Below are 26,235 nucleotides of genomic sequence, written 5' to 3'. Positions count from 1 at the left end.
CTGATAACTAAAAGTAAAATAGAAACATGGATCACGAAAAACATGAAGGGGCTACACCAGAGAGTGAAGAAAACTGGCTTCTTGCAAGACACTTTCCGTCAAAAAAATTTGACAAAATATCTTTTTGTGTAGTTTTTTTGTTGTTGTTTTTTTTGAAATTTCAAACATGAGGCTTTTGCCTCATTTGCCTCAATGTAGTTACGGCCCTGTATTTTTACTTTCACAATTAGCCAACTTGCAGTAAGCAATGTAAATGCCTCAAAAAAATAATTCCGAATATTCTAGGTAGTGTCGAAATTGATTTTGTTTTAGTTTTGAAATAAGCCAATCAGATTACTCGTTTCATGAGGCGTGGGGTTTTTAAACGGAAGATGCTAAAGATGTCAACAAACATATTTTCCCCAGTTTACGAATAATAATACCCGAGTACCTTTATTGTAAAGATAAAAAGTGTATGCAATCATAGATGTGAACAATACGTGAGTTATAAGAGGATCGGAGTAATCTAAAGGGTTATAATTTGCAGATAAAACATAATTTTGTTCTTCTGTCGTTCTGAACAGGTCAGGAATAACCACCAATTGGTGGATTATACCTGAATTGACGTATATTAAATCCACCAATTGACATATAATGGTATAGAACAATTGGTGTATAATTCTTTGTTTTTCCAAAACAAATTATTCCACCAAAATGGAGCATTTTTCTTAAAACCGTATAATGTATGGTATGAAAACTTGTCAAACATTCCTAGTTTAGTATTGTAACATAACATATTGCATTTAATCAATAATTATATTTGAAGTTTCTTCTATTGTTATCTTGTCAATTCTTGATTGGCAAATTTACCTGTCTGCAGTCATATGATCACAGTACAACTCCAGAGGTGAATGGAGCTCTTTGTTAATATGTAACTTTCATTATCGCTATTTTGTGCATTTTTCTTTTGATCTTTTTTGTGATAATTCTCATATCATGCTTCTCGCTTGAGATGGAAAAAATATCTCTAGAAACTAAGGAGGCCACGTGGCCATGGTGGCATTGCTAACAAAATTGACATGAAATTGACAACGTTGTCATAGGTAAAATAGCGATAAACAGAGATTATTATTGGTCATCTGAACTCGATTGCTGTACCAGCTCAAGCGAGAAAATCAATCTCGTTGAGATGATCAACGATAATCTATAATTATCAAAAGTCAATCATGGTCAATAGCACAAATGTTTCAACAAAAGAATTGTTATACACATGCATTCTCAAGAGATGCAGCAGGCTTTGACAAAACTGAAACTTTGGGGGACTCAATAAGGGTCATGAAATAGGTTGCAAGTTGCAAAATCATGCTCCTATCTCACACTAGCATTTAATTACAAAAAACTTGCATTATACATCAATTGGTCTATACCAATATACCCCAATTGGTGGATTACGAAGCGTGGATTATACGTCAATTGAGGTATAATCCACCAATTGGTGGTTATTCCTGACCTGCTGAAGTTTTGTCATGTCTGAGGCCTGTGGGGGTCTCACTAATTAGCGACAAGTAGGTACGGAAAGTGATTTTTTTTAAATCAACTGATCTAAGAAAACTTGACCTCATTTTAAAGGCATTGTGAAGACATTTTCAAAACAGTTTCACTTTTATCAATACACATAATAATAACGAAGAAATAGAAAATTTTCAAAATGGTATTTTTTTACTATTCTGGAAAAACTGTTTCCTCTCTTTAAAAAATAATAAAATATATTTTTTTAATCATTTGGGTCATATCTTTGTTTATTTTGCTTCTTTTACATCTTGTTAGTCAATTTCAATCCTCCATATTAGTTTTTTGGTCAAAATAGAAGCATAAAGCATGAAAATGTCAACCACTCATCAGATTCTATCGTCCAAAGTCATATAACATGACGATACCTTTATACATTCCTTTTTTCAGAGCATCAGTTGGTATATTGAAAATGAAAAGTAAAACTTTATAAACATTTGAATGTAAAGAAACAAAATATAAATATGGATATTACTCTTTATATACAAATGTATATGTTAGTGTGTGTGTATAAAAAAGAAGATGTGGTATGATTGCCAATGAGACAACTCTCCACAAGAGACCAAATGACACAGAAATTAACAACTATAGGTCACCATACGGCCTTCAACAATGAGCAAAGCCCATACTGCATAGTCAGCTATAAAAGGCCCCGAAATGACAAATGTAAAACAATTCAAACCAGAAAACTAACGGCCTAATTTATGTAAAAAAAAAAATGAACGAAAAACAAATATTTAACACATCAACAAACGAAAACCACTGAATTACAGGCTCCTGACTTTGGACACGCACGTACATTGTACATACAGAATGTGGTGGGATTTAACATGTTAGTGGGCGCCCAATCCTCCCCATGACCTCACCTGTGACAGTACAACATAAGAACGAACTATAAAAATCAGTTGTACCATGAGAGACAAGAAAAGTTTTGAAATATGTCATCTGTCTTTGTATAGTCATGATAGTTTTAGAATGTTCCCTTTTCATTAACATTCTATTTAATGAAATATTCTTATTCTTATATAGCATGTATAGTGAATGCTTATAAATAAAAATAAACAACAACCTTCTAACAATTATTCTACAGGACTAAAATACCTGTTGCACTGAAAAACAATGAAAATAATATAACATTATTTTTATTCGAGAAATTTAACAAAATAATTATGTCAGATCACTGTAAATACTTGTATGTATAAAAGTAAAATAAATTCATATCTGTATATCAGTTATAATATTTATACAGGGAAATCTGTAAACCATTCTCATTCAGGACTGAAGTTCAAAATGCATTGAATGTGAATAGCATTCAAAGTTAACTGCCGCTACTGCATGGATTCCTATGTATGTTTTTAGTTGAACATGTTGAAAATACATATATTGATTGTTAAAACCACATTATTCAGTATCCTTACTATCTCGTGTGCAATGACAAGTGGTTGAACTATCATGACTATCTTTAAATCGCAATAAACTGGCTGTATAATGCACGGCTGATTTCCAATCAAAACTAAACCAAAAGTTGTCCATGCAAGGGAAATAACTCTGTAAACACAAAAAGGAGGGTTATTTATAAAAAATAATTTTGATATGAACACAGCTGTCTAGATTTATTTATTGGACCTAATTATTTAATTAATATATTAAACTTAATAAAAAAGTACATTTTATGGCTGTATAACGTTCCCTTGTATTTTTTTTGAAACGAATGTAACTTCCAAACCCTTGTTTGTACATCAAATATTTCACCGTATTCCCGAAAATTATAATATACAGAATTATGAATATTCATATAAAATCTATCAAAAGCAATCAGAACCTTCTGAGACTTAACAAGTTAATAGAAGGCCGTAATCATGGTAATCGGAGGTCACCCTAAGATTTTATTTTTACACACATCTGGGAATTATTTAGGGTAATTTGGAGTTATCTCCCATTGGTTTGCCATACCTACGACTAGAAAGCTTATTCAGCGTCAGGAAAATATATTAAGTGTTAGGATTTCTATATGACTCTATAAATGAATGCATGGATAATATTTGGAGTGACCATGCCACCATGGTTGATTTATTTTTGAACTTGAAGGTTCAAACAAAATTAAATGAAAGATAAATTATGTTATCTTTGATCTCCTGTAGTTGGTGTACCAGTATGGTTAATATCACGAACTACAGGAGATGCTTCATCGATATCCCGCCGCCTAAGAGCGCACTTGCCGTTGCATTTCAAAAATAACGTATGGCTAATTTTTCTTTCAGATTATATTTGTTTGTCTTGAAAATTACCTCACTGTTTCTCACTGTACAATGAAGACTTGTGAGTGGCTCCGCTGGATGTTTTTTTTGTCTTTTTGACACATAACCCATTTAAATTTCCATTCAATTTTTTAATTGACACGTCTGTTGTCTTTGCAAGAAGCAGGACCTGCTAACAATTCCAAGCAACTAAGACGTAACACCACCATTAACCGTGTATGAGATGAGCCCCGTCTCCCTACTAACCTAAAATCAAATATACACGGTCTCCACGAGGGCACTTTTAACCAATCACATCCCTAGAAATGTTTAGGAGGTAAGATAAATGATTATATTTGCATTTTTTATGAAGTCCATTTCCACATCTAACACAAACAGTTCTTTCTTTCTCCCATTCCACCCGTTTCGGTCTGAACAACCGCTACAATCTTTTTCTTTTCCGTCGGGACCTAACGGAGTTGTATGTGCGCATTATTTAGTTCACGATTAGGGAGTCTTTGCTGACTTGATCGTTGATAAAAGATGCTCTTTTGCGAGATCCTCAATTATACTTTGCAGAAATGATATAAACCTAGAGAGACGTGGTGCATCACTGTTTTGTTTATAAAGTATATATAAGCATTTAATTTGTTACCATTCTTTGTAGAAGATTGAATATAATTTTTATACGACCACAAAAAAAAATTTGGGATCGAATAATGGTATGATGTCGTCGTCTGCGTTGTCCGAAGATAAATTGGTTTCCGGACAATAATTTTAGTTTAAGTGAATAGATCTTTATGACATTTTTTTTAAGGGTTTATGGTGCCAACATTTAAAGAATTAAGGGCCAAAAACAAGGATTTTTTTTGTGTGTAATTGTATGGATCTTTCTGAAATTGTACCACAATGTTCCATGTAACAAAGGGGTGGCTGGGTTAATTACCCAAAACATGTAGGAATTAGGGGCCAAAAAGAAGCATGTTTCTAGTTTCCAGACAATAACTTGTGGTTAAGTGTATGGATTTCTCTGAAATTGTACTACAAGGGTTCATACAACAAAGGAAATGTTGGAGTTATTACTCCAAGGGGGGTTTCAATAAGTTGGGGTGTGGGTTACAATTTTTTAAGGGATTCATAATTTTTTTCAAAATTTTTCAAATTCCGATTTTTGGAAAGTTTCAAGAAGAAATCCTCAATTGCGCTATAGATTTGTCAGATCTTTGACCACATTTATTTTTTGTCAAAAACCTATATTATGTCATAAATTTGATTACAATCCAAATTCAGAAAGTATCAAGCTTGAATATTGTGACCAAATTTTCCCAAACTGTTCAGGGTTTGACCACTGCAGTGGGTCCGAGACCACAATTGTCGTCCCTTGATTTTCGTTGTTCACGAATATAGTCCCTAGTGTTAACAGTGGGTTACTTGCCAATAATTTTTATACCTCTTCCAAATTTATTTCTCCATGTTTAATGCCTCAAATTGTAAGTAGGGGGGTGAAATTACACTGTAAAAAAATTTGGGTCCAGAATTTTACAGAAAAGTAGTGATTTGGTCCAGCTGAAAAAGGTTAAAAATTAGCACTTCGGAAGCTGTCAAAAGATTTCAAGACACCCTAAACACAAAATTGTCCATATTTTGAGTTAGAGGCGATGAAGTTTTCTATAATTTTGATATAATTTGTCCCAAAAGTAGTACAACACACTGTAAAAATTTCATTGAGAAAGCGCAGGTGGGAATTTTTTAATTTTCATTTATGTTCTAAAAGAAATGCACTACGAATTAATTGTGTTCTCGGACCTAAGAGGTGAAGTCTGTAAATATAGAATCTGTACTTTGGCATCTTCCCTAAATGATTTGGTGGTGTCAATTTGTCAAATAGCATGAAACTAAAGGATTTAAACTTTTATTTAATAGAATATCTGCAAAAATGACCAATTTTGGCATTTTATGGTCAAAATAGGCATTTCAAGGCTTTTTCAATACTGATGCATACATGGCATCCTGACTTTCTATCTGACAGGCTTTCATGTGTCAATACTTGTGTTTCTATGCCTTTATCTAGTTCTTTTACTTGTTTTTGAACTCAGAATCTACAGAAAAGAAGATTATCTCAGACAATATGTACAAAATGTGTTGTATAAATGACCCTTGTCTAACGCCCTGTTTGGATGAAGTCAAAAGTGGGGTTCTTGGTACATAAAATTTGAAGTCCACAATAAAGACCTCACTAAATTTGTATCAAAAGCACTTTACAATGTCTATTGTACCTGTTCCATCTCACATAATATCTTTCTTTTCTTCTGTAGGATAGCAAGTGGTTTAAATATAAGCCTGTTGAGACTAAAATTACAATCAAGTTTTTCATTAAAAAGGCAAAAATCTTTGTATCAGACCATACTGTCTGTAAGAAAAGTTAATTGCAAGAGCCTTTTTGTGCTCAGATTTGTTGTATCGTATCACATGAGTATAGAAATGATAAAAAAGACACAATTTTTTATTTCTTATAGCCTCAATATGCATTTTTTAATGTAAATATGTGGTACGGCCTAAATTGACCCTTATTTTTTTCCAGTCTTACTTGGCTTAAGACCCTTTTAAACTAATATGATATGTTATTTGTGACTTTTCTTTCCATTTAAAGTACATTCAATACATATGTAAGGATTATTTATAACCAAAAAGCTTCACAAATTTAAAATTGCTGGAAAATATTACATCTTCATGTAAGGCCCCCTTTCATTGAAAAACCTCAATTTTTAGGCCCAGGCTGATATAAATTTGACTTTTGAATAATTATGCTAACTCTGATAAATCAAATGAGTACTCTATTGCTTTTAGTACATAATAAATGATATATTAAGGCATTTAAAAAGTATTTTTTTGCAATATTTTAATTTTCAAAGCCCAAAATGTTGATAGTTGAAATTATTCAATTTTAACGTCAAAATTTAACACGCAAAGATGAGTATAGAATTTAACATATTGTCTATAATATATATCCTATTGTTACGAAACTTTGCAAGTAGTGTTATAATTTATTAAGCTTTGGTCATACCAAGTTTTTTTAAGATTTGTCAACTCTTTCTATCCTATTAGGTCCGAGACCACAATTGTCGTCCCTTGATTTTCGTTGTTCACGAATATAGTCCCTAGTGTTAACAGTGGGTTACTTGCCAATAATTTTTATACCTCTTCCAAATTTATTTCTCCATGTTTAATGCCTCAAATTGTAAGTAGGGGGGTGAAATTACACTGTAAAAAAATTTGGGTCCAGAATTTTACAGAAAAGTAGTGATTTGGTCCAGCTGAAAAAGGTTAAAAATTAGCACTTCGGAAGCTGTCAAAAGATTTCAAGACACCCTAAACACAAAATTGTCCATATTTTGAGTTAGAGGCGATGAAGTTTTCTATAATTTTGATATAATTTGTCCCAAAAGTAGTACAACACACTGTAAAAATTTCATTGAGAAAGCGCAGGTGGGAATTTTTTAATTTTCATTTATGTTCTAAAAGAAATGCACTACGAATTAATTGTGTTCTCGGACCAGTGGTATCCGGCTGCGCTCAGCGAAGCATTTTATTTTCCATACTATCATATAGTTTTTCTTTTATCGACATATGCGCTGACTAGCTCATCAGCTACAGTGTAGATCTACTACTCTGGGGGCTGGGATTTTCATTGTGTTCATATTTTTTTTTCAGAACCTTCTGCCGATATTTTTTCCTTACATGTATGAGAAGGAAAGCAACATTTTTTTCCCTATCATGTGAAAAAGAAATACATCAAGCAGGTGACAGCATAAAATTTGTTCACGCTACAATGCAAAATCTTATTATTTTTCGGTCACCAGCTAGGCCATCAAAATATTTTTTCCCAAAAAATGGTGCATTTTGGTAATTGGACTAGAACTCCACTGGCCAAAACAATAATTTGGAAATCATATTTTAAGAGGTGGTTCTTCACCCTACCGTGATTTTCCCATTTCATTTTATTTTTGTATCCACATCTCCTCAGTAAGTAACAATTTTTGTCAACTTTTATTCCGGGGGGCAAAATGGGGGTGGGGGGGTATGTTTGAGGTCAAATTCAGGACAGGGTTTCTTTGTGAAAATATCAAGGATGAGCAATTGGTTTAAATAAAACAGCCGTAACACAAAAGGGGCACACAATTAAAGATTATTTTAATTCAGAAAAAAGTTGCGCGCACCAGCGTGCTGAAAGACAATGCCACGGTCAAAATTTTGCCTAAAAAATAATCAGGATCCATAATTTGATCCAAATACCCCATCTTGAAAATTAAATGATTGCTTCATAAATGCTGAATTAATTTTAATGAAATACTTATAGAAAATCAACTTTTACATGTTGACATGTACATGTATGCACCACCTATTTGAGACTTTGATCTTTTAGAACAATAAACAGAACTAAAACCTACTTGAGAACCAAGATGACACTCAGACTCTCAGCACTTGATATGCTACACATTTATAGAGACACACAAACTTGCATCTCTTTAGGGAAGGAAGCTGGGCTTTTTGTTGTAAATACATATATATGTATTCTGTGTTTTCTTTGCTTAATAATATTTGACAAAGCATGAGACGGGTAGTAAAAGGGTTTCGTAATGTGTATGGCGGCCGTGTCGTGAATTGGGCTTTTCAAAATATCTGACGTTTGCATTGTATGTATCAATACATTTTTCGGAAGGTAATATAGTTTTCCCCCTCATTATCCTACTACATTATCATGTTCTGCATAATTTGTATTGCATCCCAATTTTATATATAGCTAGACTTGGTGTTTTTTTAATGATTGTATGTTTATAATATATGGTGTTATTTTGATTTATGTTTCTGTGGGTATATAATTTGTTATTGAATAAACATTATATATATAGATATTAATTTTGACAAGTACAATATTGCATTATTCCGGAAATATCGGAATTGCCATATTACATGCTGTAGAAATGGAAACCATCATTCATTTCTCAATAGAACTTTCTACTATTGTTGACTTCACAAAGCTCTTTTACCTTCGCAACGACTTCCAAAACAAGCCTTGGCACTGAACATAGAATTTTGAAATTTTGCTGTGGCAGCGAAAAGGTTAAACATTTCATAGATGAAACTGCTAATTATGGAGTTTACATAAAAAATTTATGTACACGCATCATGCTCATTTTAACCTTAAGGTGAGCTTACATTTTTATGTATAATCCTGAGTCTTTTGTGTTGATTGTTTGATCAAAAGATTGTGTATAATTAATTAAGATATCTTTTTTTATAATATTTAAATTGCTAATCAAACATGCCATATCTTTTGACAAAACAGAAGTCAGTTAGTTACAATGGACATGTTCAAAAATGTTAATTACTAACCTCTATTGATTGATAACCCGAGCATTTAACAATTCAAGTCATTTTGCGTTTAATGTGAACATTAAAGCAAAACAAATGACATTTTAATGGATACTTGCACACATGTGCTCGCAAAATGATCTGTTATACTAGCACAAACTTGAATAAAAACTTCATTTTTAGCTCACCTGGCCGAAGGGCCAAGTGAGCTTTTCTCATCACATGGCGTCCGTCGTTGTCGTCCGTTGTGGTTAACTTTTACAAAAATCTTCTCCTCTGAAACTACTGGGCCAAATTTAACCAAACTTGGCCACAATCATTATTGGGGTATCTAGTTCAAAAAATGTGTGGCGTGACCCGGCCAACCAACCAAGATGGCCGCCAAGGCTAATAATAGAACATAGGGGTAAAATGCAGTTTTTGGCTTATAACTCAAAAACCAAAGCATTTAGAGCAAATCTGACATGGGGGTAAAATTGTTTATCAGGTCTAGATCTATCTTTATTTTGCTGTTTTTGGTTATTATCTTGAATATTATTATAGTCTAGATAGTTATTATCTTGAATATTATTATAGATAGAGATAAACTGTAAACAGCAATAATGTTCAGCAAAGTAAGATTTACAAATAAGAACCCTTTAGGAGTTATTGCCCTTTATAGTCAATTTTTAACCATTTTTCGTAAATCTTAGTAATCTTTTAGGAAAATCTTCTCCTCTGAAACAACTGGGCCAAATTTAACCATACTTGGCCACAATCATCATTGGGGTATCTAGTTTAAAAATGTGTGGCGTGACCCGGCCAACCAACCAAGATGGCCGCCACGGCTAAAAATAGAACATAGGGGTAAAATGCAGTTTTTGGCTTATAACTCAAAAACCAAAACATTTAGAGCAAATCTGATGGGGTTAAATTGTTTATCAGGTTAAGATCTGAAATTTTCAGATGGATTGGACAACTGGTTGTTGGGTTGCTGTCCCTGAATTGGTAATTTTAAGGAAATTTTGCCATTTTTTGTTATTATCTTGAATATTATTATAGATAGAGATAAACTGTAAACAGCAATAATGTACAGCAAAGTAAGACCTAAAAATAAGTCAACATGACCAAAATGGTCAATTGACCCCCTAATGAGGTTTTGTCCTTAATAGTCAATTTTTAACAATTTTCATAAAATTTTTAAATTTTTACTAACATTTTCAACTGAAACTACTGGGCCAAGTTCATTATAGATAGAGATAATTGTAAACAGCAAGAATGTTCAGTAAAGTAAGATGTACAAACACATCACCATCAGGCCATAAAAAAGAATAGGTTTGTTTGCCCAATAGTTATCAAAAGTACCAGGATTATAATTTTATACGCCAGACGCGCGTTTCGTCTACATAAGACTCATCAGTGACGCTCAGATCAAAATAGTTAAAAAGCCAAACAAATACAAAGTTGAAGAGCATTGAGGACCCAAAATTCCCAAAAGTTGTGCCAAATACGGCTAAGGTAAGAAAATCCTTAGTTTTTCGAAAAAAAATTCAAAAGTTTTGTAAACAGAAAATTTATAAAAATAAAAACCCTACCTAAAAATGTATCCAGAAAAAAGCTGCCTACTCAAATTCTTTTATTGTCCTGATTTGAAGAAGTTTTTTTTTAATCAGATAGGCATGAAGACTAATAAACACCTGATACCTCAATTTCTTTTTTTGAAAAAAAGAAAAGAAAATGCCTACCTACCTACCCACTGTCTCAACTGTATGTGTATTATAGATTTAGTACACATATTATTTGTAATGGAACTGTATGTGTATTTTAGATTTAGTACACATATTATTTGTAATGGAACTGTATGTGTATTTTAGATTTAGTACACATATTATTTGTAATGGAACTGTATGTGTATTTTAGATTTAGTACACACATTATTTGTAATGGAACTGTATGTGTATTTTAGATTTAGTACACACATTATTTGTAATTGAACTGTATGTGTATTTTAGAATTAGTACACACATTATTTGTAATTGAACTGTATGTGTATTTTAGATTTAGTACACATATTATTTGTAATGGAACTGTATGTGTAATTTAGATTTAGTACACATATTATTTGTAATTGAACTGTATGTGTATTTTAGATTTAGTACACATATTATTTGTAATTGAACTGTATGTGTATTTTAGATTGAGTACACATATTATTTGTAATTGAACTGTATGTGTATTTTAGATTTAGTACACATACATGTATTATTTGTAATTGAACTGTATGTGTATTTTAGATTTAGTACACATATTATTTGTAATTGAACTGTATGTGTATTTTAGATTTAGTACACATACATGTATTATTTGTAATTGAACTGTATGTGTATTTTAGATTTAGTACACATATTATTTGTAATTGAACTGTATGTGTATTTTAGATTGAGTACACATATTATTTGTAATTGAACTGTATGTGTATTTTAGATTTAGTACACATACATGTATTATTTGTAATTGAACTGTATGTGTATTTTAGATTTAGTACACATATTATTTGTAATTGAACTGTATGTGTATTTTTGATTTAGTACACATATTATTTGTAATTGAACTGTATGTGTATTTTAGATTTAGTACACACATTATTTGTAATGGAACTGTATGTGTATTTTAGATTTAGTACACATATTATTTGTAATCGAACTGTATGTGTATTTTATATTTAGTACACATATTATTTGTAATTAATTATCTGTCTGTCATTTACATTTGTCTTTTACTTTAAAGCTTTACCAATACAATACAGTGTTTTTTTCATGTCTATAACTATTTTTCCATTGAGCAAAAAAAATATATACATGTAAAGTGAAAACTTGACCTGCATATTATTCTGTCACAAAAGATAAATTTCTGAAAAAAAAGCAGACGACAAACCCCCCCCCCCCCCACCCCTCTTTTAATACACAATATTAAACCCTAGAACATATATATATATTGAAAAATGACTTATAAAATAATAATGACGTCTTGAAAAGCTATTTTGATTTTTTTATTGAAACCGTTGCAAGAAGCTTAAGGCATCACACCAAACAGTGTATTTAAAGTTGAAATCTTGCACATTATTGTCTTAAAGGTTGAGGCCTGAACAATAAGATATCTTAAAATATCATGATATATTGAATAAGCCTTACAGACACATTATACATGTTCATATTTTACAATTACAGTTTGAAAGGTAGGAAATAAATTAATGAATATAAGTTATAACTTTTAACATATTTTGATAATATTCATGATATTTACAGGTCCAAATAAAAGTGAAACAGTATGACACTGGCAATGAGACAGAGAAGACCAAGCTATGCTGCTGTTGCAACACCAAGAAAAGATCAGAGAGATGATACAGAAAACAAAAGTAATGTCAAGGTTGTGGTCCGAATCAGACCAGAAAATGGTATGGAACAAAGTGGGAATCACAGAATTGTTGTCAGAGCCATGAATGAACATGTTCTTGTTTTTGACCCAAATGAGCAAAATTCCCCAGAGTATGGATACAGACACAGGCATCACAGAAGGGACATTCGTAAACGACAAAATAAAGACTTGAAATTTGCTTTCGATTATGTATTTGATCCCGTGTCAGCAAACCATGAAGTTTATCAACAGACAACAAAGAAAATCTTAGATTCCTTCATGGAAGGTTACAACTGTTCAGGTAATGATTGATTTGTAAAATTATTGATCTCAAATTGATAAAGCAATTCAGCCTTCCAAAATTTACTATTAACTTGATAAATACATTGCACAATTTATTTTTTCTTTCTAAATTTTGACTGTCAGATGTATTTAAAGTGTCTGCAGACTGTATTTTGGAATGTGTAAGGATTTTTCCATTATTTTGTTGGGTTATCATGGACTTTTTGGAATCATCCACCTCTTTTTGGGAGTTAAAAATCATGGAAGCAAATATAAAATGTCAACCATAACAAAAAATTTCTTCCAGCTGACAGGTCCGGATGTTTTTATTACATTAGTTTCTACAGCTAAATAGTTGAATAACTTGGATAATATAACCAGTTTTGTATGATTTTTTCAGTATTTGCCTATGGAGCAACAGGTGCTGGGAAAACTCATACAATGTTGGGTAACCCAACGATGCCAGGAGTTATGTACCTAACTATGATGGATTTATATAACAGGATTGGTGCTGTGGAAGGACAAAAGACTTGTGATATTGCTGTCTCTTATCTTGAGGTAAATTGGCTTCAGTGTTAACATGTACAAATGTATGTAGCTTTTTGTTTAATTTCAAAATATCATTTCATGAGAACTCAGAAGGAATGTTATGATGTTTACCTAATATCATAAATATAGATAAAAGACGGTTTGGTACAATGAGCATGATGAGACAACTCTTCATCCAAGTCATAATTTGTAAAAGTAAATCATTATAGGTTATAAACCTGTTTTCAATTAATGATATAACCATGATAACTGAGTATGAATGTGATTTTCAATAATATGGTATTGATCCTACAGAACAACCCATATGATATCCAAAATAGACAGCTTATAGATATAGGAGTGCCAATGACACAACTCTCCATCAAAGTCACAATTTATAAAGTAAACCATTATAGGTCAAGGTCAAGGTGCAGTCTTCAACATGGAGCATCAGCTCACACTGTACAGCAAGCTATAAAAGGCCCCAAAAAAATACTAGTGTAAAATCATTCAACTAATCTATATAAAAAACAAGAAACACTTATGAACCACATAAAAAAACGACAACTTCTAAACATCAGATTCCTGACTTAGAACAGGTGCATACAATTGCAGCGGGATTAAACGTTTTAATGGTACCAAACCTTCTCCCTTATCTGAAACAATAGCTTAGTATATTTGTATTTACATGATGTAAGTTTTTTGTTGTAATGTTACATCAACAGATAAGATCATCAAGTTGTTGTTTCTGTTTTGTCACAACATAAATATTTTGTTTTATATATTACAGGTTTACAATGAACAGATTCGAGATTTACTAATGGGAGGTAAAACTTTACCTGTTCGTGAAGATGCAAAAAATGGAGTTGTTATTCCTGGTTTGTCATTGCATAAGGTAAAAAAACTGGTGGATAGTAAGAAAAATCATAACACATGATCATGATGATAGACAATGATAGATATGAATGAAAGGGGACAATAAAAGTTTTTATGAATTTTATAGAAAACTTAAAGGGAAAATTCACGATTTTTTACTTATGGTTTAAATATGTTCATTATGACATAATATATATATTCACAAAGTTTTATCGCTATATGTGCAGTAATAAAGGAGAAATTCAATAATTAATGAAAAAATATCAACTACTTCCTGTAGGTCGTGACGTTTTCTCCTGATTTTTGCATGCCGGGATTTAAAATACAATCATTAAAAGTCTTGGTTTTTAATCATATTTTAACGTAATCGTAAGCGCGCCGATGACTTATGCTTTATCTAATAACCATCCGATAATAAGAAGATAAAACGCACAGACGTTCAATTGTACTCATTCGTGAGATAAATTATCTATGTTAAACGTATATATTCGAATTATTTTTGTAGACAACACAAAAAGTTATAAATTTATTTTTAATAAATGCATTTTCGGACTGATAAGGTGAACAAATTAAAGTACAATAATCTGTTAAGACAATATGTTGGTGTACTATTATTGACCTTTTACTATCTCTGCTATGGCTAGGTTTATACGATGTGTGTATTCACGGTTCTGTGGCAATACTCGTAGACGGCTTGTTGAAAGGTAAATTGTTATTTGCACTTCGGTATTTAACCACGCCTCTAGGGCACACCTTGCCAGGTGTGACTGTCTATTCGGATCAGTGGTAGCATTTAATACACACATTAAAAATACATATTCAAGTTGGTGACAAATAAAAATTGGTCGCCGTGGAATTATTTAATTATATTTGGTGCTATTATTTATTTGAATTCAAATAAGTTAATTTACTAAGAAATACACAATTTTCGGTTAAAGACGGGACACTTAATTCATATGTCAGAATGAAATGATATACAAGTCTTGTCCTTGATTTATGTCTCATAAAAAAGGGGGACTTAGACATTAGAAATAGCTTTACTAAATCATTTTTATTTGTCTTTATTAGGCGAAAAAATGTACGAGAACACTTACATTTAGACTTTTGAAAGCAATGTATTAATTAATATATGAAACTATCTGAAGATAACTCTACCGAAGCGGAATATAATATGTACGAATAAAGAAAAAAATATTTTTGTAATGGAATCGAAAAATTACGAATAGATATTCTTTTCAAGTGTGATAAACGTCAACCAAATTTATTCATAATCGGGAACGTCCTTATTAAAATCTGAGACAACTATAATAATCGTCGTCTCCCAACGTATATATATACTTAAATAACTATTTGATCAACGATGTTTAAAATTAAAAGACAACGAATTTAATGTTATCTTTCCCTATTTTTGAATGTTATTATAAGTCTGTTCAACTTGCAAGAATACCCCTAAAGCGGACAAATATCCGACAAGCAGTTTATTCTTTAAATTGCTGTCATTGAATATCAAGAAAGAAAATAAATCCCGAAATTGATACTCAATAGTTTTCCTAGAAAATATTCACATTCCTTGGGGATTATTAGTGTACGTCCAGTTGCATATATTTTACATGAATGTTGGAACAATTGTGATGATGACGAATTTTGTCCTTTATTCGAGAACAATTTAATTGATATATAAATCTGTGAGTTTACTATGTTCTTAACTTCGATGAACCAAAGCAAGTTATAAATTGACCTGTATTTAAATCAAATTGTTTCTTTTTTTTCTTCTTCTTCTTTTGGTATACAATAGTCTATCGAATTCGTTGATTACATACTGTTGGCATACATGGACTAGTCTATTTACAAAACTTTTACCACAATTTACACAAAATGTATGTTTCTTTCTTATGTTCAATGTATACATGTATACATATTTTAAATTGCGCTACTGACTATAGTTCCGTAACTTTCTACCAAGCGTAATTATACACGAATCGTCGACAAGTGCGCACATTTTTTTAGATCAATAATTCTGGTATGTTCCAATCTGTCCTAAACTATTGACAACGAGTATATATTACATTTTCCCAAATTAACCCTTGGAAAAATATGTAAATAGATTTGTATTTCTTCAATTATTTTTTTTTGTATTATTTTTTTTTTTATATAAATAATATTCTTTACACCAGAAATGTTATTTATAAACAAGCGTATGAGTTCAGTAATGACTAGTATATTATATCACTTTCGGACACGCAAGACAAAAATGTATATTATACATGCACCTGATAGTTCAAAATGGAAAGTTATAAGTAACGGTCGTGTACACTGATCAATACCTACAGAAGTGAAACGATGCATGAACTTGCAAGCCCGCCGGACAGGAAATCGATTGAATACCTGGACGTGTCACCTTACACCCCTTCCAATACCTTTGGGAGTAATACCTTTAGCCATGCTGGTGATCAGATAAGGGAAGATCCGAATTTATTTAAATAAAGTTTATTACTTGAAAGAATTATGAAAGAATTAGATTTTCGAAAACAATTTCCACGGAACACTTATTTATCATTTTATGATTTGAACTTTGACTTTTTAACTAATTACAATATTATCAGTTTAAAAATAACAGACTATATGGTTATTTAAAAATATAAGACCATTTTCCGTATCAAGTTAGTCAGTCAGATAAACCAACCGTACGATTGACAAGATATCGACACGCAATTACGACTACATCGTTTACTGTAGTTTTGTTCCTTTGTGGTTTATTGACATATCGGGATTTTTCATCGGAGAAGATGACAAGATGGCGGAGAGTAGAGAACTGATACTCAAAATTTAAAATCGATGGTGATCTCTTATTTAGCGGAATAAAACATTAATATCTATAAATTTGAGCATTTTTATACAGAATGGACATAATATCAATTTTTGATTTTTTTGCGAAGTTTCCCTTTAATATTAATATCAAAATAAATCTCAGAACATGTAAACTATATGTAAGTAAAATGAAACGCAATAACTATAAATTTGTAGGTTTTAATGTCAGGCCTGCAGAGCTCTGTACTAAATCAAAGGATTTATTGAATGTCTCAGCGATAAGAACCCTTCCTTTACAATTTGTCATACCTCGGTTGAAAATGGCATTAGGAATTTTGATCAGTCACATGATTTTAACATGTCTGGTATATATAGCACACTTGTGCATGTTGTGGGAAATCCCTTGTTTATTAAATGCGAAGTGTTGGTGTTCTATACACCTTATAACAATAAAAAGAAATAAAACAGTGTAAAACATTTTAACATGCAAAATTGTATTCTATTTGTATATAGGTGGGTTTTTTTCTGATTAAGCCAATCTCAACTTTATTCTGCACGAAAAGAAGGTCTGGAGTAAAACAGGCATAATTAATTCATGAAGAAGTGATCAGTTTTCACATGATGTTTTTAAAAAAATTGTTGACACATTTTTCATAAAAAAATCATTGAAAACACCAACGTTTGTATAATATTTTGGACTTTCAATTATTTTGGCCTCAAGTATCAACAATGAGACATTAATTGCAGAAATGCCTATCTAGTGTAATAAATATGTACCTTTAATGTAATTCTAGTTAAATGATGTAGATGAAGTTATCACTTATACATGTGATTATATACTTCTAGCCAAAAGATGCCGATGAGTTATTACACATGTTACACTATGGAAATAAAAACAGAACACAACATCCAACTGATGCTAATGCTGAATCATCACGATCACATGCTGTTTTTCAGGTAATTGGTCCTAAAGCATTTTTATCTGAAAATTCCAAGGGATATCATAAGCAAATATATATTATATATACATACAGGGGTCGAATTTAAGCTTTTTTGTGTACTGGCCAGCCGGACCAGTGGACTGAAAACTCTACTGGTCCGGCTCCAAATCTACTGGTCATGCAAAAATTAATTTGACAAACACTAATATAAATGACAGATGTTTAGTTTTATTTTGATGCTTTCGTTTACATAAGTTAGACACTAAAGGAATAATCTTTATTTTGATTTTGATAAAGGCTTTGGTAATCTCAATGATTTTCTTCATCAAAATCAGGATCAAGGACAGAAAAAATATCAACATTGTCTTTTGTCCGGCGGTTTAACTCCTTCCAAAAATTTCCACATTTTATATTGTTGTGAAGGATGATCACCCGAGATATTAATTAACTTGATCAATTGTAATACCCCCCAGTACCGTGTAATTGATTTTACAGGTAAAATGTTTTGTAAACAAACGGAGATTGCGATGCAATCAGTGATTTTTATCGACAAATTTCTACTGGTCCGCCGGACTACCAGCTGACAAAATCTACTGGTCCGACGCAAATTTTACTAGTCCCGGACTACCGGACTAGCGCTAATTTCGACCCCTGTATACATACCATGTACAATATCTAATAATTTTTTCAGGCTGGGGGTCTAGCCGGCGAAAAATCGTGCAAAATCCTGCAATCTGAGCATTTCCTGGCATGTTTTGAAGCTGTGAAAAGTGATCATTTTTAATGTGACATTTTAATTTTTTTTCAGCACTCAGCCTGGCATGAATGAGCATTATGAGATTACCATTTTATTTTTGCAGTGAAAAGTGATAATTTTTTATTGTGACATTGTTTTGAAGCTGTGAAAATTGATCATTGAATCTGAATCTGAATCTGCTTGTTAGAAATTAAGTATTTCATTAGGCACTTAATTTCATGATTTAAACTTGAAACTCGGTTCTAAAAATATATGCTAATTATGGTTTTGTCCCAGATTTTATGGTTCACTTATTATTTTAAAAGTTTAGGTTTAATGGATGTTGTCACATTTATTTAAAATAACAATCACTGATTCAAATGATTAATCTTCAATTGTTTTTGTTGTTGAAACTTTTTATGCTGTTAAGTTGTAATTGTTGTTAACCAGTATCAATGCAATTTTAATTACATTTATATAAGTTTGCAGTTTTTAGTAAAAAGTCTACTGACTATTTGAGCATCCACAACTTTCAACACCCAAACTGTCTCATTTGTATTTATATAATATTTTTTAGGTTTTTGTCAGACAGAAAGACAGGACAGCAAATATTTCAGCTGAGGTCAAAGTTGCTAAACTTTGCCTGGTAGATTTAGCAGGCTCAGAAAGAGGCTCTGTTACTAAAAATAGAGGAAAGAGATTCAGAGAGGGAGCTAATATTAACAGATCTTTATTGGCCTTGGGGAATGTTATAAATGCTTTAGCGGATCCAAAGGTTTGTTTCTTAAAATATCCTCCTTTTTGTATATAAATATGATCATGAATAAAAGGAGATGTTTGGTATATGTCAATAAGACGATCAGTGAATGTTTCTAAGAATAGAAATTGGAAGATATAATACTAAATACGAAATATTTAAAAAAACAAACCCTCAGTTATGAACATAAGTCAAGAATAGCATAGATACAACAAAGATTAACATTTAAATAATCTCACTACAACTAATACTAAACAATTATCAAAATATTGTGTGTTCCTGCCTTCAACATTGAGCAAAACACAATAGTCTGATTTATGTACAAAACAACAAACTAAAAAAGTTTGTATTTACAAAGTATCTGGATGATGTAATTAAATGTACCAGACAATCAGAGTAATTCCAATATTTCATTTTTTTATGATAAACTTTGTTCAGAAGGGTTATTTTACATAAAAATTTGCATTCACAAAATTGATAACTATATAACAAGATTAAGAACAATAATGAATACCATTCATAATACACATGATACATGTACATGCTTTTGTATTTATAGAATAAGAATTTACAGACATATTTTTTATGTGTTTTTTCGTTTTTAAACTTTTTCAAATTATTATAAAAACAAGGTGTGTGGTGAAAGGTACTGCTCAAGCAATCCACAATTCAAATCCACATGACATTTAGCACAAGTTATTTCATTTTTATTGTAGTTACTTTACAGATATATTAACATTCTTACATTTTCAGTATAAAGGTCATGTTCCCTACAGAGATAGTAAATTAACACGGCTGTTAAAAGATTCACTTGGTGGTAATTGTCAAACTGTTATGATAGCTGCAGTAAGGTATGTTCATGTTTCTATGGTTACATTATAAACTATCTAACCACCAGAGTCCAAATGACATGGAATTAGGCAATCATGAGAAAAACTCATACAATATAGTCGGCTATTAAAAAAAAACACTTCATGACAAAGTGAGAAACATTTAAAAAAAAAATCTGATTATGGTATCAGTATTTGATGATATGTGCATTTTATTTTAAGTTTAATTCGTGCATTAATAACTGTAGATTGTTTTATTTGTTAGTACTATGTCACATGGTTTATACAATTACCAATTAAAAGTAACCAACTGAATGTTCACAATGCAAAAGTGAGGAAAATAAAAGTTGTGACCCTGATAAATGTCTACAATTTTACAGTTTTGTCAAATTGAAAAAAATTCCAAGAAGTAATTGAGTTTTCTTTACATAAACTCTATGAAGTTGCCGGTTTTTCCAGAACATTTATACATTCAATTTTTACAGATACATCAATAAATTACAGATATATTATAGAAAAATGTCTCTGACTGAAGTAATTAAATATAGGAAGATGTGGTATGAGTGCAAATGAGACAACTCTCCATCCAAATAACAATTTATAAAAGTAAACCATTATAGGTCAATGTACGGCCTTCAACACAGAGCCTAGGCTCACACCTAACAAGAAGCTATAAAGGACCCTAAAATTACTAGTGTAAAACCATTCAAACGGGAAAACCAACGGTCTAATCTATATAAAAAAAACAAGGAACACATATAAACTATGTTTATTTTGTGAATAAAACCAGTTTATAGATTTACCTGTTATTAATTAACAATTTTTGATATTTCAGTCCATCTGGCCATACTTATGAAGATACTTACAACACACTCAAATATGCTGATAGAGCAAAGAATATTCAGTCTACGGTAAGTTATAGGAGTAATTAGAAAATTGTAAAAAAATCATGAAATGCTATATACCCCTCATAATTATTTTTTTGTGATCAACCTACTGAGCAATCAATATGAGACCAATTTCTTTAAAAGACAGAGATGACAGTTGAGATTTAAAAACACTTTAAAATTGATCTTCTGCATAAAATTTTATTATGAAAAAAATAGGCACAGTTTGGTGGAAATGTGTAAACATTGTTTGCATTGGCTAAAAAAAAAAGTGAGGCTCACTAAGCTTTTTGTCTAGTATGCATAAACATAGTATTGTGTATTAATCTTCTTATATAAAGAATGGTCACATTGAAATGATATGTGAATAAAATTAAATTTGTGGATATGCCGAAAAAGTAGAACCAGCAACAACAAAAAAATATGTAGGTATTAAAATTCAGTCCTCAACAATATAAAAACATCCATTTAAAATGTTAAACTTTGAATACTGTTAATTCAGAAATTTTTGCGTGCATTTATTAGTGCTGTTTTCAAAGAATTAAAAAAAAGGTGAGTTTAATGATTGCGGTTATAAGAAAGCATGTAAATGTCTGATATCAGAATGCAAATTCTTATTACTGTGATACTCAGTGCAAGTGGTCACATTATTCCCATTAATAAAAACAATAATTTCTTAAATTACAGTACCTCAGAGTCATAAAAAGCCTTTATGTTTTATAGATTGAAAAAAAACCATTTTTTAATCTAGTGTTTAATTGTTTATGCTTTATTTCTTATATTTTTAAATAATGCATTTTAACATTTTTGGCAGCTGAAGAAGAATGTACTAAATGTTGATTTCCATGTGGGGAGATATGGAGAGATAGTAGAGGAGCTGAGGAAGGAGGTAGTATTAACTTATATATAAAGACATTAATCTGTTCATCTGTCTTTTATTACGTTCCACTTTATATCTTTCACTGCTCCAGAACATGACAGAGTTGTCTAAATATTTCATAGAATCTGGCTCACAGGATGTCCCTTTTCAAATCTTATTTCATATCTTCATCTGAACAATTTGTTGTGTTGATTTTGGCATTAAATTTAATTACTGGCTTATAGTCTACAAAAGTTATTAGTCCAATTCTGTTATATAACTTCATGTAAAAGTATTTAACAGTTTTTAGTTTTTCATTTCTGTTAAAATATAAAATATCTAATTTTATCAAAACATTGAAGTAAAATTAAACACTTAACTTAGGTAGCTGGGATGTCTTCCTCCATCTTGGATTTTGAAATAGCAGATAACAATCAGTTTAGCTTTAATGAAATGTTTAAATTTTGAAAGTATTATAACTCATATGTAAGACTCTTCGTATTGATATAGAAAATTATGTGTACTGTCATATTTATTGCTGTATTCAAAAAAAAAAATATATTTGTTTGATTCTTTTTCTTCAACTTTGCAAACTTAGAAATAAAGGAAAATTACTCAACATTTTATTATAATTTCTATAATAATTGTGTTGTGAATTATCCTATTTTAATTTGTAGCAAGAAACCTAGTCAGGTGACCCCATTTGTCTTTTGCTTATCTGAAAGCATATTATAAAAGCTATATACTTATATACTCCTCTTAAAATGCTATGGTGTAGTTTTCTTTTTATCACACAAAATTGGGTTTTCCATGCATAATCTCTACAAAATGTGACAATTTTGCACAACCTGTAGCGTGAAAAAACCTCCCAGTGACCCATAATAATTATCATTTGGGGGAAAAGCATGAAATAAACTTCAAATCACAAATCATAAAAAAGATTCTATGGATTTTAATTTTGACTCCCCATCTACCTTGAATATTATATAACCAATGATTTACATTCATTATGAATGCTCAAACGTAAACAATGGAAAGCCAGGGATGTAATTAAGTATATGTTGAAACATTGATAGCTGTATTATTAAAAAGAAAATTTTATTCATCCAAGAGAAACTTTGCCTGAGGAAGTTTCTTTTTACAATTTTGTTATTTATCAACAGTGATGTATGTTATAGATCATGTCAGTTCCAAAGTAAAATGTAAAATAAATAAATAAATTAGAAATTCATGGTTTTCCAGGTTGCATTACCTCTGACAAAACCTTTATATTATGTTCCACAACTAAATCTAAATCTACAGTGCAATATATTTTGTTTATTACAGATTACAGAACTTAAAGAGAAATTACGATTTTATGAAGAAGGAAAGCTTGTGGCAGCTGTTACTCAGACAAGCAGTGTAGAAATCTGCAGGTATTTTACATATTATAGTAAACATTCAGCTGATGCTGTGAAACCAACTCTTGCCAGTGTTATGTTGATGACTGTAAAACATGTAATAACTGTATATAAGGAGAGCGCCACCATATTGACTTAACATAAATGTGTGATTCATTTAAATTAAATTGATTAATAATCAGCATCCACCTCAAAAACTCTTCTTTGACTACTGTAGATTCAGAAATTATGGCACGTTTTTTTTTATAATGCGACTGAATGAGTATCGTAATAATAAAAAATCATTCTTGTATAACTGGATGCAGATTTTCATGAAATCCCTATAATTAATCTATTTAAGTCCATTTTACGAACAATTGCTAGAACAGATGCATGCAAAGATTTCTGAATTTACAGTAGATTGTTTCCAAATTTAAAGCATACAAGTAGCAGAAAAACCTTCAACTTGAGAATTTTCTTTTGTATGATGTCAATATGCCAAGATCATTCATAACATTTAGAGAATTATAGAATAACTAATCGAAGAATTCAAATAGAGAAAAATATTCAATGAGTGACTGAACAACACATTAATTCACGAATGGGGGTAGGGCATGAGTTAATTATCAGTGTATTTGGTCACGAGTTGAATAATATTTCAATATTTGAATTCCTTTATTAGTTATTCTTTTTATTACATTGGCAAATGGGTTTTTATTTAACTGGGAAATCAATGTATCTAATTGCAACCAATGTAATACTTTTTTTTTTTAACTTTAACCTTTTTCCTGATGTGTTTATTATTTTTATTATACATGTAAGTGTAGAAATAAAAGTTTAGTATATTTTTTTAAATTCAATTTTCACACATATAATTTGTATGTGGGTAGACTTTTACAGCCATTGACATGTACATCTGTCAGTCTGAGCTTAATATAGATACAGGGAGAATTTGTATGTGGGTAGACTTTTACAGCCATTGACATGTATATCTGTGAGTCTGAGCTAAATATAGATACAGGGAGAATTTGTATGTGGGTAGACTTTTACAGCCATTGACATGCACATCTGTCAGTCTGAGCTAAATATAGATACAGGGAGAATTTGTATGTGGGTAGACTTTTACAGCCATTGACATGTACATCTGTCAGTCTGAACTAAATATAGATACAGGGAGAATTTGTATGTGGGTAGACTTTTACAGCCATTGACATGCACATCTGTCAGTCTGAGCTAAATATAGATACAGGGAGAATTTGTATGTGGGTAGACTTTTACAGCCATTGACATGCACATCTGTCAGTCTGAGCTAAATATAGATACAGGGAGAATTTGTATGTGGGTAGACTTTTACAGCCATTGACATGCACATCTGTCAGTCTGAGCTAAATATAGATACAGGGAGAATTTGTATGTGGGTAGACTTTTACAGCCATTGACATGCACATCTGTCAGTCTGAGCTAAATATAGATACAGGGAGAATTTGTATGTGGGTAGACTTTTACAGCCATTGACATGCACATCTGTCAGTCTGAGCTAAATATAGATACAGGGAGAATTTGTATGTGGGTAGACTTTTACAGCCATTGACATGTATATCTGTGAGTCTGAGCTAAATATAGATACAGGGAGAATTTGTATGTGGGTAGACTTTTACAGCCATTGACATGTATATCTGTGAGTCTGAGCTAAATATAGATACAGGGTGAATTTGTATGTGGGTAGACTTTTACAGCCATTGACATGCACATCTGTCAGTCTGAGCTAAATATAGATACAGGGAGAATTTGTATGTGGGTAGACTTTTACAGCCATTGACATGTACATCTGTCAGTCTGAGCTAAATATAGATACATCTGTGAGTCTGACCTAAATATAGATACATCTGTGAGTCTGAGCTAAATATAGATACATCTAGAATTTTACCTTGTTATTGTTTAGACAGCTTATAATATTAGATTAATAGTTTATTCGCTTCTTTAGTATTAAAATTCAAATTCTAAGAATGTTTATAACATAGATCTCTTTTTTTTCAGACTGAAAGAAAAATTAGATGTTGTATTCTGTACTAGGCTACAGTTCTGTAGAGAATTTTTAGATGCTGAGCTGAAGAGTAGAGATTTGGAGTGGAAAATCCACAGGAAAGAAAAATGTCTATCTAGAATGGCTTTAATTAGTGATAATACTTCAGGGGTAAATGTTATAATATAGATTCTCAACATGTTTACCAATTGTAAACATAACCATTATTTCTAGCATCATAAGTCTTTCTTTTCACGAAAAAAAATAATAAATGTATCCCATGTTTGTAATGCATGGTACTCTCAGATAGGTAGCCAATGTTTCAAAACATAAAGAACTATTATTGGAATGGTTTAACAATGCACAATAATAAGACATGTGTTATGACAGTTTCAGGCACTGCTGAATTTAAACAAATCAATTGAATGTTTAAAAATATTATTTCTAACTAATGGGAAACATATTCCATCACTCTTTTAGTAATGAAAGCATCACCAAAATGTCTTTATTAACTGTATCATGCAATTTCTAGTATACTATTATGTAAAAAAAATAACATGTCTCAAATTCTAACCAACTACATGAAAATACCTAACAAAGAGGGAGATAACTGTACAATACTTACTTGGAATTTGTCTACAAATGATTACCTTGAGGATATACACTACACATATGTTTAGTAGCACAACTAGTTGTGCTACTTCATTGCCTGCCACTTACTAGTTGTGTTACTTCATTGCCTGCCTCTTACTACTTGTGTTACTTCATTGCCTGCCAC

General features: G+C 31.2%; 1 protein-coding gene across 4 annotated transcripts in view; it reads left to right on the top strand.

Moving 5' to 3' along the window:
- Positions 1-335: 335 nt before the first annotated feature.
- Positions 336-26,235, top strand: part of LOC139482261 (kinesin-like protein KIF18A) — a 57,978-nt gene continuing 32,078 nt past the window's right edge. For 2 of the 4 annotated variants that reach the window (XM_071266004.1, XM_071266002.1), the window contains exons 1-11: positions 352-479; positions 12,443-12,852; positions 13,234-13,391; positions 14,152-14,256; positions 17,892-18,002; positions 19,300-19,497; positions 20,233-20,330; positions 21,145-21,220; positions 22,011-22,085; positions 23,382-23,470; positions 25,472-25,628. In XM_071266004.1, coding sequence (XP_071122105.1) covers positions 12,465-12,852; positions 13,234-13,391; positions 14,152-14,256; positions 17,892-18,002; positions 19,300-19,497; positions 20,233-20,330; positions 21,145-21,220; positions 22,011-22,085; positions 23,382-23,470; positions 25,472-25,628 — 1,455 coding nt within the window. In that variant the 5' untranslated portion in view covers positions 352-479; positions 12,443-12,464. Of the gene's footprint in view, positions 513-12,442; positions 12,853-13,233; positions 13,392-14,151; positions 14,257-17,891; positions 18,003-19,299; positions 19,498-20,232; positions 20,331-21,144; positions 21,221-22,010; positions 22,086-23,381; positions 23,471-25,471; positions 25,629-26,235 lie in introns of all 4 variants that reach the window. The other 2 variants (XM_071266003.1, XM_071266005.1) reach the window with 2 other exon arrangements.

This window comes from Mytilus edulis, chromosome 7 (assembly GCF_963676685.1).
Source record: "Mytilus edulis chromosome 7, xbMytEdul2.2, whole genome shotgun sequence".
Taxonomy (NCBI): Eukaryota; Metazoa; Mollusca; class Bivalvia; order Mytilida; family Mytilidae; genus Mytilus; species Mytilus edulis.
Note: the sequence above shows the minus strand (reverse complement) of the source record. Positions and strands in the feature narration are given on the sequence as shown.